General features: G+C 30.8%; 2 protein-coding genes across 2 annotated transcripts; both read right to left on the reverse strand.

The window, feature by feature from the left end:
- Window positions 1–486: 486 nt before the first annotated feature.
- On the reverse strand, window positions 487–10,567 carry LOC129914105 (mitochondrial protein C2orf69 homolog). Its single transcript, XM_055993172.1, has 7 exons — window positions 10,439–10,567; window positions 4,273–4,512; window positions 2,570–2,697; window positions 2,365–2,469; window positions 1,741–2,284; window positions 1,486–1,651; window positions 487–1,418 (listed from the first exon to the last, which is right to left on the reverse strand). The coding sequence occupies exons 1-7, from the start codon at window positions 10,541–10,543 to the stop codon at window positions 1,108–1,110; spliced, it is 1,599 nt and encodes a 532-aa protein (XP_055849147.1). The 5' UTR covers window positions 10,544–10,567; the 3' UTR covers window positions 487–1,107.
- Window positions 4,632–6,380, reverse strand: LOC129914106 (two pore potassium channel protein sup-9). Its single transcript, XM_055993173.1, has one exon. It carries the CDS (start codon window positions 5,732–5,734, stop codon window positions 4,685–4,687), a length of 1,050 nt encoding a protein of 349 aa, XP_055849148.1. The 5' UTR covers window positions 5,735–6,380; the 3' UTR covers window positions 4,632–4,684.
- Window positions 10,568–18,551: the final 7,984 nt, after the last annotated feature.

Genomic DNA, 18,551 nt, shown 5'->3' on the forward strand with positions numbered 1-18,551 from the left:
AAGCTGATATGAAAAACATTTAAACCTTAAATTCAATGTTTTCTATTTCCCATTAAAAATAATAGATTAATATTAGAACTCATTATGTTTCGCGGAAAAAAGGGAAAGGAAAGTCAATCTCAAGCTAAATTTAATTTTATCTACGCAGAATAAGTACTGTTATTTGCTGATTTGCTCCTTTGGCATGCGGGAGCGAGAGAATAAATTGAGAAATATTTTCTGAGAACCCTCTTTCAAAAAGAAATAAGAACCTACATATTTAGCTAAATGATAAAAAAAAATCAAATATTACAGTTTATGACCAGATGCACTGTCTGCAAAGGTTAGAGACTGAAGGAATATAATATTAGAAATTTTAACTGATTAACTAATTTTATTGTTTTATATGTATGTATGTATTACTTGCAATAAAAAAATGTGGATATATAAATACTAAAACAACCTCAAAACGATGATTTTCTTATTTCGATTCAATCGAGTATTATAAATAATTTGTTTTTTTTTTTTTATTTTTATGTGATAAAAAATGTTTGGAAATTGGACTCAATCTTGTAAAAAATGCCATTTTAAAAGGAACTAAAATATTTAAAAGATGATCAAACTCACCACTATTTTTTGTTTGACTTGCTAATACAAAAAGTTTAAAACACCGATAATTTATTGCACTGCTAGTACCGGTTAATAATTATGGTATTAGAATTACATATCTTAAGTGTTTCTGATACACGAAAATTTAGTGCGTTTTTATATAAGTAGAAAGCACTAAATATACACATATACAATTAAAAGTACAAACACATTTAATACTAATACTTCAATTTGCTTAAAATCTAGAAAAAAATTGTAAAAAAAAGAAGACATATTAAAAAAAAAGAAAAAAACAAACAACATGACATACTAACCGCAAAGAGTATAATATAATTTATGTATCTTACGCTTAGACCTATATTGATGACTATGTACAGATGAAGAAGATGACGATGACGACGACGACGATGATGGTGATGCAGAAGATGCCAACGAAGTGGAAGGGAGACCTTGTCCCGCCGTTGTTGTATAAAATGATGATGATTTAGGAGATTTTTTAAGACTCATACGTCGTCGTTGTCACTTTTCGTCCAAGGAGTTTTCTCCTAGACTTTTGTTTACATTATGTTGTTGCTGGTGATGAATATGTGGTTGCTGTTGTTGGTCATGTTGCTGCTGTTGGCTGAAATCGTGAATGTGTTGACAAAATGCTTGCAGGACTTCAAAGTGTGTCATTAAGTTGGCTGTTTGACTCTCATAGTGTAGGCGTCGGGTTATAGGAGCACCCAATCGGCGCAGCATATCAGTGAATATTTTCTCTTCTTTTCGTATCCATGGTCTTCTGTCATCTTGCACTTGGTATGGCGTCAGATGAACATGAATATTCATACCTTTCAAGTAAATTAAAAAAAAAAATAGTTATCAAAACCGCATTTTTGTCTGAGATTGTAAACCTACCCATTCTGGTTAGTGTTTCTAGCAAACTCCTTGATGTGATCCATGTATTTTTCTGACCTCCATGACCACCGTCAAGCCAGTACATATCTTTAATACGTGACAAAAGTCGAATCATTGTGCTATCATCCGGAGTCAGCGTCTTTAAGTAATGGAACTCATAGATAAACTGCAAATAAATATTTAAACAAATTGATGATTAAAGTACAGAAAGATAAAATAGAAGCCATTCTGATTTTTACACTCATTTCGACTCACTTGATTGAGCACAACACATCCTTTACTAAAGCCAATTAGTATTAATTTTGATTTATCTAAATTGAGATTTTCTCGCCACCAAAGAGGATTCCTTTGCTGTTGCTGGTGATGTGCAATGGATGCTTGAAGAAGGCTGTTTTGCAAATGGCATTCGTTGGCAACTCCAGTTGCATTATTAAAACTCGCCGAAGCTGCGGGTTGTTCTTGGGCATCAGCAGTCGCATGTAGTATTGATGGGGTAATTGTATTTTGTGATGTTTCATCGTTTGTGCATGGAGGAGCATTAATGCTGTCATTGCCGCATGGAAAAACCATGGCACCGTCACTGTCAACAGTTACATTTTCTTGTACCTGCAAGATATCTATGTCCATTTCTTGACTACTATCATTGTTCGACAGTGAAGTGTTGTCTGCTGTCGAAGTTGTTGTTGTTGGTGTTGTTGCTGAGACAGCTGCAGCAGCTGCTGCTGCAGCCGCAGTCACTTGTGCCAGAATTTCACTTTCGGGTATTGAAATTAAACGTTGAGAAAGATTTTGAAGAAGCCTTTAAATCAAATTTAAACAAACCCATTATATTATAGAAGAATACAAAAAGAAGATGTGTTTAACGTAAAAACTGAATACCTTTCTAAATGCTGGAGTGCATGATTCATAGGAGTATGGTCTGGTACGCCAGCGTTATTTCCACGTACAAAATTATCAAAGCAGCTAAATGTTTTGAATTCCATCCTATACAGATTGAATTAAAAAAAGAAAATAGAGAAAAATAAATTTTATTTCCTAATTCGTTATGCATCTAAAAATGTATTTATTTGTTTAAGTTACTTACCTTACCGGACGTATAACAATAATGTGCGATTTGGGAAAAGCTTCCCGCAATAAAATAGCTGAATTTTCTAGATTATACTTCATGTAACCCCTACTGTCTCTATTTGTCTCCATGCTTTCGGGAAAATCCTAAAAATTAAGATGAAAGAATATGCAATTTTCCAAAATTATTGTTTTTTTTTTTTTGTTTTGTTAGTTTGCTTTTTTACATAAACAAGAATAAATTTGTAAATTCTTTCTATATTTGAGAATGTGCCAATTTTATGTGTGTATAATGTACATACATACTTATATCACCTAATTATGTCACTAGCTAATAAAGTATACTAGTAAATTATTAAGAATATAATATATATATAATTATCTTGTTTAAGTGAATTTGTTGATTGGTCAGTTGTTAAAATGAATTCCATCAAAAGAGATTTTGTTTTCAAAACAAATAAATCACTTGTCAATGAGTTTGGCTTAAAGGAAGATATGAGGTATGTTACAATATAGAGCAACGCTCAGTTTTATAAAATGGGTTAATATTTTATTATTTTGTGGATATATTTCCACTTAATATTTCTACTTCCACAAATAACGACGTGCGCCGTATGGCACCGCCAGACATAAAAGGTTGAAATAAGGTTTCAAATGCTATAAAGCATAAAAAAGGGTTCCATATGGCACCTCTAGGCTGGTGGCAATTTATTTCAACATAATTTGTAACGGAGTCTTTAAGAACAGGGGTCGAACTATGGCATACGTACGTTAACGTATTGACGCTTTATGTCTCTATCTTTTTCTTCTGATTAAATAGAGAGAGCAATAGTAAAACGTTAACGTACGTATGCCGTAGTTCGACGCCTGATTTTATTTTTTCAAAAACTTTTTTAGTCTTTCCGATGTCTCTTTTAAATGCTTGAGATATCTTAAGTTTAAGTTAAGGCAAAGACCAACTTAACTTAATTTAAAGTTTAAGTTTACTGGTCAACAAGATTTTTGCCACAGGAACCAAAGTATGTACATAGTTTTCTGTTTTAGGAGTGGTGAACTGGAAACCGAAGTCAGCAATATTCTATAATTCTACGTTGTTTAAAATATTACCGATTACCGTTATGTTACATGTACATTAAAGCTCGCATTTTTCATCTTTCTATGATGCTGAAATTCTCTGAACATTGTAATTGAGCAGCGTTTTTCATTGTCAATAAGATTCTGAGGATAGCATTTTGATTTCTTAGGAGTCAGCGCAACTGTCGAACTTTTTGTGAAGACAGTTTGTAGTTTTTTCGGCCAGCAGCTCGAAAATTAATTTAAGCGTCGAAAACAAGCTCTTCTGCCAGCTACTCTTTTCCGTTTTTTTGTACTTACAGAAAGTGTCAAAACTAGTCTGATGGCGTCCAACTTTTTTTTAAGCTTATTTGATTCATTTTGATGAAAAACTGATCTTGTACTGTGGCTTTTCTTTCACTTTGATTTGAATTCAAATTTAAACCTTAACTAATTCTTGTTTTAGGTCTGACGCATGATTTTCAATCTGTCTTTGTTGACTTTTTGTCTAGAAAAACTACTTCATTGGTTTCATTTATTTAAAAAGTGGTGACATAACACAAAAATTATTTCACCAATACAAGACTAAAAACAACTTTGAATTTTTTTTTTGTTTAACCGGATGTTTGATAATTTTCAAAAAGGAATAAAATAAATTTTATAACATACCTGAACATCCCCACCAAAATAGACAATCGCAGTTGAATCCTCCACATTTTGAGTTGATTGTCGTATAATTGGTGGACAATAAACAATATCATTCGTCCGATTTTGAAATCCAGAAACAGCAAATATTCGGAAAGGTCCAGCCGACGTGCTTGGCGTGCATAACCGGTCAGCGCTGCCACCAAGCATCACCTTAAAGTTTGTATCACGTTTTCCGAGTCTCCAAAAGTTTTCAATTTTTACCTTTATTTTTTGTAGAACAAAAATATACACAAATAATAGAGAGCTTAGTTTATTATTTGAAGCAAAAATAATATTTTTTTTTTCTAAATTTATGATCTATTTACACAATGTACATTATTCATTTTGGGGCACAATTAATTTAAAAACAAAAAATAGATAAAAAAGTGCATATCTAGTAATAACTCTCTTCATCATAGCTATCACGTCCACAACACAAAGCAGATCGCGATCGCATATCTTCCAAACACAAATTCATGTCCTCCTTAATTTCTTGCATCTTAACCCGCACTTCTTCTCTCATAAGATTATAACACATAGCAACTAGTCCCATGCCAATTAGCATGTATAAAAAATTAATAGCCAATTTTGTTTGCTGATCTCTTTCCAAATCGCTTATCGTTTGGACATCGCCCGGATGAATACTAGCACCAGGAACAAAATCGCCGAAACCGATTTTGCAAAGACTTGTCATGCAGAAATAAAAGGAATCCAGGTAGAACCAATGTTCCCAATTGGCAAACATTACTGTTCCCGTTAATATATAAAACATAATAACCCACAAACACGCCGTCGAGGGTACAATAATTTTTTTTCGAACACCTGATTCTAATTCGTCACTATCTTGGGTGCACTCATGCAAACCACGGTAAAGAAATTTAAAAGATTTGGCCAAAACTTTGCCCATATTAAGGAAATACAATATGTACAAGGGTATACCCAATGTTGCATAAATCACTGTAAAACCTTTTCCCCAAGGTGTCCGTGGAACCATATTGCCATATCCTATCATTGTAAATACTGATAGACAAAACATTAAAGCTGCTGGAAAAGACCAAATCTGCTGCGGAGTTCGCCCATCATAACCTTTTTTTATCATTTGTGTTATGTTATATTGATATCGTTTTAGAATTTTGTCTATATCTGTCTCCCAAAGGGTTCGATTGAATAAATTCAACGTTTCTGTTTTCATCCATAGTTCTTCCGAAAAGTTGTTTCTGAGATTTCTAACAATAACACTTGATTCGTCAACGTATTGCGTTTCGATAGCTGTGAAACTAAAGGCTCCGCATATCGCATAAACCACAATTAATGCGCCGACTCCAACTTGTGTGCACATAAAGGCAACAAACTTGCGGCAACATCTTCCCACTCGTTTGCGCGGATTCGTTTCCAATGAGGAAGATGAATTTTGACTCCTAAACGAGTGTTTTTTTCGTGACATTTTAAATTTATTTCAAAAAATTTTCTTTGATCTTTTTTTTGTTGCCGTGGGAAGTAATTTGTTATTGAACAAGAAAACCGTCACATTACTGTGGCGTCACGTTGTTTGGAAATAACGATATTTATTTTAAGCTAAATCTGTATTTTTGTTTAATTGAAAGCACAAAATTATTCTAAAAATACATTTTTGTTTTAAAAAGGAGAAGAAGAAGAATAACACAATGCGAAGGAACCGATCTGAGGAAGCGAAAACAACGATCGGCCGCACAATACGGAATCTCACTTGCAACTAATAGTTTTGGAAATGTAAAACGATTTTTGTTCTTCAAATGTTTGGAGCAATGAAGAGAAATTGAGAGCATACAATATTTTTTTTTTTTTTTTGAAAATTTACTCTTCGGAAGAAATCACATCATTTAACTTCCAAAGCTTTTTTTGTTTATTTAAAGTTAATTCAGTGGAAATAATTTTTGTTTTCAGTTGAAATATACAAAACAATAAGTTGGGTTTTTGAAAACAGAAGGTTTGCAAGGTTTTTTTTATTCTGTTATTTTTTTGTCTTTTACATTGGTGTTTTTTTTCTAATTTGAAGAGGAGACAAGAAAATGTCCCACCAAAATGTATAAATTATAGTTAAAATTTTTATATTTTGCGGACTTATCCTGATTTAAATCAATTTTAAAATTTTATATGTCAAGATCGACTATTCTAAAGTTAACAACGTCTAAACTTGTGCCTTTAATTATATCCCGGTTTTATTTCTAAAACTCAGGAACTACTCATTTTTTGATTTCTTACACAAAATAAAAACAAAACAATACTTACTTGCATAACTTTTTTGTTTGTTTTGCGTTTAAAGTAAAAAATGTATTTGAAGAGTTAAACCAAAATGATCGATTTTAATTTCGCGACAAGATTCCCTTGTCGGGATCAGGATTGATCAGTGAACAGTGATCAGATAACCGTGATAAAAATATGCGTATTACATAAAAAAGGTACTAAACAAAAATAGATCATAAAAACGGATAAGGCATAAATTGTAATTACATGTCTTTTCGTTTTAAATATGTATGTATATAATTTGTTTTTGCGAAAAGACCTCACTTTTCAAATGATACACTAAAAGCAAAAATAAATTCATGCCGTTTGTACTTTTTTTTTGGTAATTTCTCAGTTACCTTGAAAATTTCTTTTGAAAAAATTCAGATTCGTATGAGCACCCCAAAAATGTTGCTTTACCTTACATGATTCTCACGATTATTCGGCTAATATATTATGTCAAAAAACTAAACGTATGATTTTGTTTGTAAAGCTAGTACGCAGCTGAAGCGAAACGAAAAATTTTTAAGTCTCCAAAGTCCAAAGCGAACATGTTAACGAAAAAATACCTTCGAGTATTAAGTCAAAGTCAAAATATGAAATACAAATTTAACAAATCCAAACATTCAAAATTTGTTCAAGATTTCGTTGTCTTATTCTTGTATGGAAAATTTCTTTTCGCTTCAGCTGCGTTCTAGGATTACAAAACAGATATTTTGAGGGCTCATAACTATGCTGGAATGAAAAAGTAACAAAAAATGAATTCGAAGATATAGAACTAAAGTAACTACTAAATTACTAAAATGATTATCTGAAAAATTTATCATTATAGCCTGGTACCCAGATGGAGCTAAATTTTAGCTCCCATATAAATTATCAAAAAAAATTTGCCGACTAAAATTTATCTGAGCATTTTATCGATAATTTGTATGGGAGCTAAAATTTAGCTCGATCTGAGTAACGGACTTAGCTTAGAAACAAACTTTTTGATGACATTGTGTCGCCCCTTATAGAACTTAATTAAGTTTAGCTTTGAAAAAGTGCAGCTGGAGTCAAACAGTCTTATTCCAGACATCTATTTTAACATGGTAGTGGTTCCAAAGTGCCAAAAGTTTTAATATAAATGGAAACTATGAATAGCAAAGTTACCTGTGACAGGGTGGGTGAAGTGGGTAAAAAATTCTGCCGCTCACATACTGTTTATCAAAAATAATAGCAAAACTTGATTAACTACTCAAAAAATTGTTGAAAAGAGTTATTTCGTTTTCGATTGGGTCTCCGGAAGCGTCCGGAATCATTCAGAAGACTTCTGAAACCGTTTTATTGGCATGAAAATGACAACCAGAACGCTTCTCAGAAGAGAAATTCTCTTCTTGATTTCAAATCAGAATCAAATCAAGAAGCACTAATACATGAATACTCACATGTCAAAGATACACTCAATCATTGTTTATTATTATTTTTCATTCAAATTTTTTTCGTTTTCTGAAATTAATTTGTTTATTTATTTTCAAACAAATAAATTAAGCTTTTAAAATATTTTGCAAACCGAATTCCCGATTAATTTGTTGAATATTAGGTACTATTTTCTTCACATAATAATTATTTTTCAAGTCTTATGCCATATTTGACATTTTAAATTTCACAGAAAAACAAACATAAAAACACAAAAAAAAATAGAATTGAGTGGAAGCAATTCAAACTGTTTTATCGGATTTCAGAATGAGTGAATCCTTGAGTGATTTCAATCGAAAACGACATTAAACAACATAGAAAAGTTCGTTGTATTCTGAGATATCTTTGAAAAGTGCATATAAAATATACACCCAAAAAGGAACCTTCAAATAGATCTCTTTCAGACGAAAATGCTAAAACCCTAAGAAATGTACTTTGAATTAACGAAAGAAAATAAATTTAGCAAAATGAATATTAATGATGCTTAAAAGAAAAACCAGTCACATAAGTGGATATCGATAACCTGAAAAATATTGTGCAGCCATAGCCAACGAAAATTAAACTTTAAAAAGCGATTTGATAAAGTCAACATTAGAAAAGCTTAAGGGGTAATAACACTTTGTAGGGACGAAATCTAGTGCAATTTTTATCAGCGGATAAAATAAAGGAAAAACATCATTTTCTTTTCGGTTTTTATTAGTTTGATTTGGCATGTCAATAAGTAAGAAATAGGCAAATTTAAAATTCTTTAATGATAAAATGACGGCGCAATTCTGGATAATCGCAAACTCAAAAAATCGAAATTCCCCGTAAAGTAGACACCTAACCTTAGTGAAGTACGTAGGATTTCTTTGATTAATTGATTTAAAAAAAATAGTATTAGTTTGAAAAAAATTCCATTTATTCAAATAACATTCGGCGAAAAAATGCTTATAAAATCGTTAAATATTAATTTATCGAAAAAAAAAACGTAGTACGTATTTCACTGGGGAATAGTATTGTTAAGCTACACAAAGGCCGATTGATTGAAAAATGAAGGAGTTAATTGGACGCTCGATGAAAAAACAGGATTTTGCGAACATCCAGAACTACGCCGTCAATATTAATCATTAACAAATATTACATAAGCCTATTCTTTAACCTATTGATAAAATCCAAAGAAAATAAAGTTTCTTTCTTGTTTTATACGCAGATGAAAATAACACTAAATTTCGTACCGAAAAAGTGTTATTACCCCTTATATTGCAAAGAAATTGAACGTAAATCAATTCAAGAACATTAAGAAGGAGCTAAAGATATGTCTGCTGGAAATGAACCTTCAAATAGAGCCGATTTTTGTTAAAAAAAATTGCCAAGAAGTACCTATTCGATTTTCCAAGAAAAATGCCGAATATTATTGCAAATTGAATGGATTTTGCCTTAAAAATTGTCCAAGATAAAATTTTCCTTCTTTGGAGATGTTGCAAGAAAGGAGTTCATAATTGCAGGACTGCAGCAGTGCTGCAAAAAGGAATTAATAATATTGTTATATGTAATTAAGAGTGAGTTTTGACTAATTTAGTACTCGTTCTTAGAAACAAAGACGAATAGTTTTAATAAGTTGGATACATTTTTCAACAGACTGTCCTTGGCTGAATAAATTGAAGTTCTATTTTGCAGAACTGCAGCAGTCCTGCATTTATGAACTCGCTTCTTGTTTTGATAAACATAACGCAGCTGGACGATGATATTGTTAAATGGATTTTTTGTTTGTTTTATTTCTAAATTCTTCAATGCATCTGAAAACTTTTCCAGTTTATGCTAAAAACATGTTTCATATTTGTTTGGTGAATAAGAAATAAGCCGTTCCCAAAACTCCCATATGGTTATGCTTGCTTCCAAAAAGAATAAACCCCACAAGAACCCTTATGAAATCCAATTGTAACTATCAACTATACCTACAACAAATATGTGAACATTTTTGAGAAATTAAATTTTATAATAAATTCAATGGAAATAATTTTCTTTTATAAAACACAACTGAAAGGACGAGCAAAGTTCCATTAAAACTTTAAGCATTTTAACAAAGATTCATTTGAAATTCTAAGGTTAGGCTTATCAAAGCCAACCAAATCCACACGTGAGCAGCACAAGAAACACCCTGGACAAAATTGGACATCTAAATTCCTGGAAAATACTTAAATAAGATTCGAACTCCTACAAAATTTCTTATTTTAATACTCAACCCCCACAATTTTGAATACAAACCAATCACGATAACATTTTGATTCACAGAATTATAATATAAATTTCTTGTGGGATGCAAAAGTTTGACGAGAAACATTTTATAGATTTTTCACCAAACACTGAGAGGCTTTAAAATTCAATGGCCAACAAAAAAACAACAAATACAAATAATAGAACTTTTGATATAGTAATATAATTTACATACATTACGATTTGAATTATTATTATTATTAGTAAAATTGTTGAAGTTATTTTTCATTGTAAATAAATAAATAATTCTTTTGGTTTTTTGCGGCAGTGTTATTGACATTGAAAAAATAAACAAGAAATATTCTTTTATACGTTGACTCTTTCACACTTGACTAAACTAAACATCATTTATCTTTTTCTCTCTCACTTTTGCATAAGAAAAGTGTAGCAGGAGGAGCAGTAGCAGCGAAGCACTCGCTTCCAGTGTTTTTTTTTTTTTGTTTTTTTTTGCTTAGAAAATGCAGTTCACTCACTCTACTTACCGAATTGTTAGCCAGAATAAAACAATAAATTTCTATCGACAAATGATTAAAATTATTTGATTGTTTAATTAGTTGTTGTTTAATTATGAATGTTTTCACTTGTTGTTAGATTTTTTTGGCGAAAATTTGTGAAGAAAAACAAGAAATGTAGTTTTTGCGCTTTCGCTTAGCACTTTTGCAACAATTTTCCAATTCCAATGTCAAAGGCCCAAACAAAATTTTAAATGGCGGCATTTTGGCAAGTATTTTGTATCCACTCTCCAATAAGAATTTATTTCTACACAAAAAAAATGCAAGATGGACAGGGATGTCATTGAGGAGATTGGTTTTTAATTTTTTTTTTTAAAGGCTTATGTAGAGTATGCACATAAAGCAAGAACCATAATAGGCGGATGGAGTCGGAAGCTATACTGTCAATTGTTGTTGTTTTCTTTGTATTTTCGACAAGTTTTCATTCGTCGAGTGTGGTTGCGAGCGCTATTCCTCTCCGTTTTCATCCGACGATCCGACAATTATAGTTTTGGCTTAAGCCTGTGCCTACGTTCTGTAACTCTCGCATCGAGAAATTTCTCGCACGAAACACGCAAATCGGAACAAAAATAATGTGAATCGACACAAAAATCATTTTCTCACATTCGTTTGTTTCTATAAACAAATTTTTCTCGCCTTGAAACATTTCTGAATCAAAATGCTTGACAGACTGGAAAAATGTGAATAAAACTGTGTCTGTAAGAAAATTATCGAGATAATTTCTCGATTGAACTGCCAAAATTACTCACAAGCAAAAAGGATGCGAGAAAGTAAGATATTTGAAAAAAAAAATTGATAATCTTGCATTAAATGTGAGATGTGTTAAAAGTAAAAGTGTTCACGGTAATTTATTTTTGTATCACTTAAATTTTTAAAATAAAAAAAAAGAATATTAAAGAAAAAAAAAGATAAAATTACATGCCCTAACTGTGACTTGAACTTGGTACCCCCACTCACTGACCGACTGCTCTACCTTCGGACTACCGAGCCTTGAGATATTTATTGTAAAACTATGTCTATATGACCTTTGATGGCCAAAGGTACAAATATTTTCCCTTTTTTTGACAGTTTCCAATAATTCCAATGGAATACAAAATTTACAGGGTTGCTTCTCACATCGAGATACAGACACAGGTTATTTTCCCAAATAGAGAAACGTATGGAATTTTTGTTTTAAAATTTTTCGATGCGAGAAGTTCTCGACTAATTTACAGAACGTAGGCACTGGTACGCTTTTCGAGATAAATTTTAGCTCCCATACAAATTATCGAAAAAATTTATCTGAGCTAAAATGGATCCCATACAAATTATAGATAACTTGTATCGGAATTTTACCTCGGCTAAAATTTAGCGCGAACAGCGTACCAGGCTTGTAGCGCCAAATTTAAGCTGACATATTTGTTTCTTCGTTTTTCTTCACCTAGTACGCAGCTGAAGCGAAACAAAAAATTTTGAAGTCTCCAAAGTCAACAGCGGACATGTTAACAAAAAATACCATCGAGTATTATATATAAAGTAAAAATAATAAAAATACAAATACAAAATTCAAGAAAAAACATCAGAAAATAAGTTTTAAACCAAAAACAAAACAATTTTAATTTCGTTCAAGATTTCGTTAACGAAATTTTGTATGGAAAATTTCGTTTCGCTTCAGCTGCGTACTAGGCTTTATATTATAAAGGGAATAAATGCAGCATAAAATCAAAATTAAACTATATTTCTATTGAATTCTTAAGAATTTGTTAGGAAATGGGGCTTGAAACGTGTCTAAAATCATTTTTTTTCATTCATTGGTCGTTCGTTCGTCGTTTTCATGTGAATAATGCTTAAAGCCTAGTACGCAGATCGGGAAAAATTTTATTTCTCATACAAATTTTTTCTCGAGACAAATTTTGTGTTGAATATTTTTCCAAGCAGTACGCAGTTCACGCGCAAAATTTAAATATTTTGAGCCGCTGTAAAGAAAAAGTCTCCACTTAATTTTACGCGGACAAATAATGTTCGAAGCATTATTCTGTCGGCAAAAATTGTGACAAGGAATAAAAATAAAACAAAATTGAAAAAAATCAAACAAAATTAAGGTGGACTCTTTAATAAAATACTTGGAAAGTGAAGACAAAGCAAAAACAACTCAGAATCAAATCAAAAACAAAAAATAAAATTAATTTATTTGAAAGAACAAAAAAACTTAGGGTAAACTGCCCTATTGTTGCCACTCCCCATGTGATTGGCACTATGAGTTTAAAAACCATTTAAAGCTACTCTTCCCCTTCCTTTTTTGGCATATTCTTAGCAAACGAGATATTGATAAATAAAAAAAAGGATTAATAATAGTTTTATGCTATTCGGAAATTACTGCGAACTAAAGTTGATGCGACATTCTCTTAAGGTGCCAATTATTTGGCAGTTTACCCTAGGTAATTTCTCCAACTTCAAAATTTTTGCGCAGGATTAAAAAATGTTTTGTAGAGATTAAAATTTAAGAGATAAAATTTGTTTTTTCCCGATCTGCGTACTAGGCTTATAGAGTTTAAATTCATTCAAGAATTTCAGCTGAGTTGTGCTGAAGCGAAACGAAAAATTTTTAAGTCTCCAAAGTCAACAGCGAACATGTGAAAGAAAAAAGACCATCGACATTAGCCCTGTTCCATTGGAGGTGGTACATACTTTACTCGTGAGTAGAAATCTAGTACAACAGCTACAAATTCGTATCTCCTCGAGTAGGATCATGTGTTAATTGTAGTACTAGATCTACTCATGAGTAAACTACCACCTCCAATGGAACAGGGCTATTACTAGAGGCCTAGTACGCAGATAGCGCTAAACTAAATTTTATCTCGACAATTACATTTTCGTTTCCAAATATAGGTATATTCTTTTACTTGCATAAATAATGTATATGATTCATAACTTAATTTACGTTTATCTCAGTTTCAGCATCAAATTCATGAGATAAAATCACAATAGACGCGTCCCACAAAAAAAATTCTTAGGGCCAGTTGTACAAAGAGTGGGTTGTACAGTTGTGGATTGAGTTAGAGTCAGCTGAACCGCAGATCAGAAAGAAAATATTAGTATATATATACATACCTAATGTCGGTGTCAGTTGTCCTTATTTTATAAAGCACAAGTTCGTGAAAGTGTATCGTATTATTGTGATTTGGAATAAAATACACAAAAGTAAAGTATTATTTTAGTGAAACTAGTTTTTTGCCACTTCAAATGTCGGAAGAGGAGGATTCTTGGGTGGTTGTTTTATTTATTTTTTGTAATGTTTTTTTTTTTTTTTTTTGTGAAGAATATTGTAACCATTTATAAAATAATAAAATTAATAAATAAAGTATTAAAAAATCAATAAAAGTGGTAAAAGCTGTGTTATTATTATTTTATTTATTATTTTTGAACCACGTTTGTACAACTGGCCCTTAGAGGACTCAATATGTCATTTTGAAAGAGAGCAAAATAATTTTGTGGGACAAGTTTCTCACATGAATTCAATTTTTTTTAGATCATATCACTTCAACTTTTCTTCAAATATTCAATTGTGACAAAAATTATTTCGAAATAAATTATTTCGTGAAGCAATCTCATATTCTTCAAATTTTCATTAACGGCCATATTATTCACTAGTTTAAAAAATACATCTGGATGTAAAGAAATTGAAATGTCAAAAATAAAGCCAAATCTATGATATTCACTATCACACAGAGAAAAATATAGTCATCTTTAACTATTTTTTAACTACTCTCATAGTTAACATCAGGATAACTATTTTGGGTTTGGATTTATTTTTGACATTTGACAATTTTACATCCAGATGTATTTTTTAAACTAGTGAATAATATGGCCGTACATTTTTCATCTTTTTAGCATTTTTTTTTTATCTGCATACCACCAATTTGAACGAACAGCTGTTTTGTCAAACAAACGTCAAGAAATGAAAGACAGAGATAGAAAATTGAGAAATGAATCCAAACAATTTTCGTCTCAGAAATCTCCGAAAAAAATGAGCGCTCAGCTGAGATTTTTTCTCTCACTTAAAAAATCTCTGAACCCTCAGATATCTCTCTTTGTGGGATGCACCTAATATGGTTGCAAACAAAAATACCCTTATAAGGTTTTTTCAATTCGATTCTGCAGAGTTTATACGAGGTTTATCTGAGGGTTGGCTGTTACATGAACACAAGCGACAAGCCTCAGCCGTGTGTGAATTGCGTTTAAATTTAGTTTTCACGGGAAACAACAATCCTCACTGGGTGTGGAAAGCTATTCATAATAGATGATCTAGTACCTACATTTATGAGTAGATAGGAATTGCATTGATTTCATTGAAAGTGCGTTCAAAATAGAACGAAATTAAAAATTTTCTTCTAAATTAATTTTTCGCAATTTAAATTCTGAAAGCCCATAAGTAGGTCTTTTATCATTATCGGTCTGTATTCCCTCATCTGTTAGTTGAATATGAAAAACCTCAGCTTTTCTATTTGTTTACTATGTTTGTTCATTATATTTTTGTTCTTTTTGTTCGTATTCTTCAATCTTTAATCAGTATCTAGATACAAATTAATCAGAGGACTAAATAAAGTACATATGTATTTATTACATTTTTATAGATTTAAAAGGCAGACATGGCTAAGAAATGTGTTTCAAAAGTGACATCAGAATCGTCTGATGTTTACCAAGAAATTTGCCTTATTAATCAGAGTTGGGAAGTAATGATTCGAAAAAATTTTAATTACAATTACATGTAATGGAAATGTGCAACATTTTTTTCAATTACATGTAATGAGTAATTGAAGTTCTTCAATTACCCATTACATGTAATTGAAAATTGTCGATTACTTGTAATTCAATTACTTTTATGTAATTGAAAACAAAAGTAATTATCAAAAAAACAGTAATGATTACTTTTTAAAGTAATCATTACACGAAAATGTAATTAATTGAATGTTTTTCTTCAATTACATTTTACGAGATAATTTGTAAATGGTACGGAATTAATATGTTTTGTCATAAGATGCCATGAAAAGTGTTAGAGTGGCTTCAAAATATCTTCAAGAGGTTATTACTTACTACTTGGGACCTATTTCAGAGCTTACTTCATTGTTTACATCAGCTACATCAATCATTTTAAACATTAATTGCGGCGGCCTGTTGGACTTTTCGAAGCAATTTTTCGGACATTTGCACTATTTAGACCATTAAAAATATTTCCCGACGGTCAATCGGACTCAACTAATGGTTTTTGAGGTTGCTGATGTAGTAAATGTAGTTGAGGTAATAAGCTCCGAAACACGCCCCTGGTAAATACTGAAAATCAATAAAAAACTGCACTGAAAGAAGATTCGTAGAATATTTAACAAGACCTTCAAAACTTAATTCATGGTATGAAATGACGACTCCAAATTGTCATATCGTCACCCGAGAATTTTTTTGTCTTAATGGCCAATTTTGGTATTCTGGAAAATCGAATTTTAAGGTTTTCGTTATTAAAAAAACACAGCGAAGAAGTTTTTTCAAATTTATAATAGAATTTTTTGTGAGATATCTCATTATTTTTTTTGTCAAAGCATTCTTATTTGTTTTGGTTTTCAAAATATCTTGGTTCTTATTCAAAATGAGTCTGTCGTAAACTCATTTTTAACGATAATTCAATACTAATGTGATGCTTATTTTGTGAATATACGACACCTTCATGCAAAATTTGGTTACTCTATTAATTTTTAAAGGTTTTCTTCTAGTAAGTTTGAAACTATTATAATGATTTTTCGAGACTTTTGAGGTAAGTTATAGAATGGCAAAACGAAGATATTGAGCAAAAAAAATTTCTATTAGCATTCATTCCGAGGTTTACTCCTTTTTTCACCTTATTTGACTATATTAATTACATTTGATAGAAATTTTTCCAGGACAACATAAAAACGTATGTGATAAAAAAAAATATGAAAAATTAAAATATATCTCCAAAATTAGAGCTTTCAGAAAGGAACCAATGCAAATTTTAAGCTCACTGAGCCCAAATACTTTAGGTGTGATAGGTATACATTTTTCTGGAAAATTTTTATAAACGCCTAAAATACACGAAACTTAAAAACACGAATGAAAATGTCCCCAAATGTGAAAAATTAAGTATTTCAACTGCAGGTAGAAAACCAATGCGAATTTTGGGGATTGTGAACCCAAATCCATAAAATTTTATATAAATCTATGTGCAAAATAAAAAAAAATTTAAAAATTTTGGCCAGTGTAATTTATAAAAACATGTAATGAATTACATTTTAAGTAATCAATTACAGAAAAATGTAATTAAAACTGTTTTTCATTTCAATTACTTTCGAATCCATTACTTTTTTCAATTACATCTGCATAGTAATTGAACTTTTTCGATTACAATTACAAGTAATGGGAGTATGTTTTTTTTTTCAATTACAATTACCTGTAATTGTAATTGAAAAAAGTTCAATTACTAATTACATGTAATTGAAATGAAATCTGTAATTAATTACAAAAAGAAATCATTATTTCCCAACTCTGTTATTAATGTAATACCGTTCTGTTTCTAGTTTTTGTTGTACGTTTTAAAACATATTTAAATGTACTCAAAATAAAATTTAAAAAATGTTCACTATGGCGTATACGTACTTTTTTATTTACACTTATCTTAATGCATTTTAAGCATGAAGGATGAAGTACTATTATTCAAACAGATTGCAGTACATATACCTAAGTATTAAACTATTGAAATAGTGCTTACATAATGTTTTAAATTGAATAATATTCATTATGTACCTACTGGAAAAAGAAGGTTAAATCGACTCCTTATAGAATATTCGTACCTTAATTGTTACCACTACTACCTAGGTTTTGTTTTAAGTTCTTGTTAGAAAGTTGCGTATTTATGTTTTTTCTTTTTTTAATTTTTAAACCAAAAGCTTAAGAGTTTTTTATACATTTTTAAAAAGGAAAGACTACCGCGGGCGATGACTTTTAATTCGGGTTCAAAATTTATAACACCTTGACTGTTTTCAAGTGTGTTTTGTGTTTTCTCTTGAGATGAATTGAAAAAATCTTAAAGAGTGTCACCCTTATAAGGGGTAGATTAATCATAGCAGTTCGGATACGACAGGAGATCTTAGACTCATATATTTTCTTCTTTTTTTTTCATGGGTGAGGAGTGATTACAGTATGTTTATAATATTGGTTTCTCTACTTATATGATTTATGAATTTGATAAATCCGTCCCATTTTTGCTTCAATGACTTGAATGAAGAAGAGTCATTTAGTCTAGTCATCCCCCACAAAAGACAAACCGAGAGTATTCTTGATGAGTTTTTGGCATCTTCTGTGATATCTATATTTTTTTATTTTACCTTAAAATGTTACCTTAAAAGAATGTTATTGCTATTTAAAATCCATCAATTAACATTACCTTATTTTTTTTTATAAATAAAACAATCCTTTTTTGTAAAAAAATTTATTTATTTTTATTGATTATATTTGAAGAGTAGATAGTCTTTCGGCAGCCAAACACTTTCTGTTCTTCTTCCTTCCTTTAAGCTCCGCTCACACATTATTATGTACTTACCCTTCTGACTGAAAACTTAAGTTACATAAAAGGCTTTAGGTTAGATTGTTAAAAAAAGAAATCCTAAATATTAGTCTAAGCCCATAAAATCGTTAAAAAAAAAGAATTGTGCTTCCAAAATACCGTCGAAGTAATTCTAATAATAATAATTCAAAAGTTTTGTATTTTTGATTTGGATTTGTCATTTATTT

This window comes from Episyrphus balteatus, chromosome 3 (assembly GCF_945859705.1).
Source record: "Episyrphus balteatus chromosome 3, idEpiBalt1.1, whole genome shotgun sequence".
NCBI lineage: Eukaryota > Metazoa > Arthropoda > Insecta > Diptera > Syrphidae > Episyrphus > Episyrphus balteatus.

Excerpts from the sequence above, each read along its gene's own strand:
- LOC129914106 (XM_055993173.1), bottom strand. The coding sequence starts at position 5,734 with ATGTCACGAAAAAAACACTCGTTTAGGAGTCAAAATTCATCTTCCTCA.
- LOC129914105 (XM_055993172.1), bottom strand. The coding sequence starts at position 10,543 with ATGTCAATAACACTGCCGCAAAAAACCAAAAGAATTATTTATTTATTT. Across the intron at positions 4,513-10,438 it reads ATAATAATTCAAATCGTAAT|GTAAAAATTGAAAACTTTTG; the intron begins GTATGTAAATTA and ends CAAAAAATAAAG. Across the intron at positions 2,285-2,364 it reads GCACTCCAGCATTTAGAAAG|GCTTCTTCAAAATCTTTCTC; the intron begins GTATTCAGTTTT and ends TTTGATTTAAAG.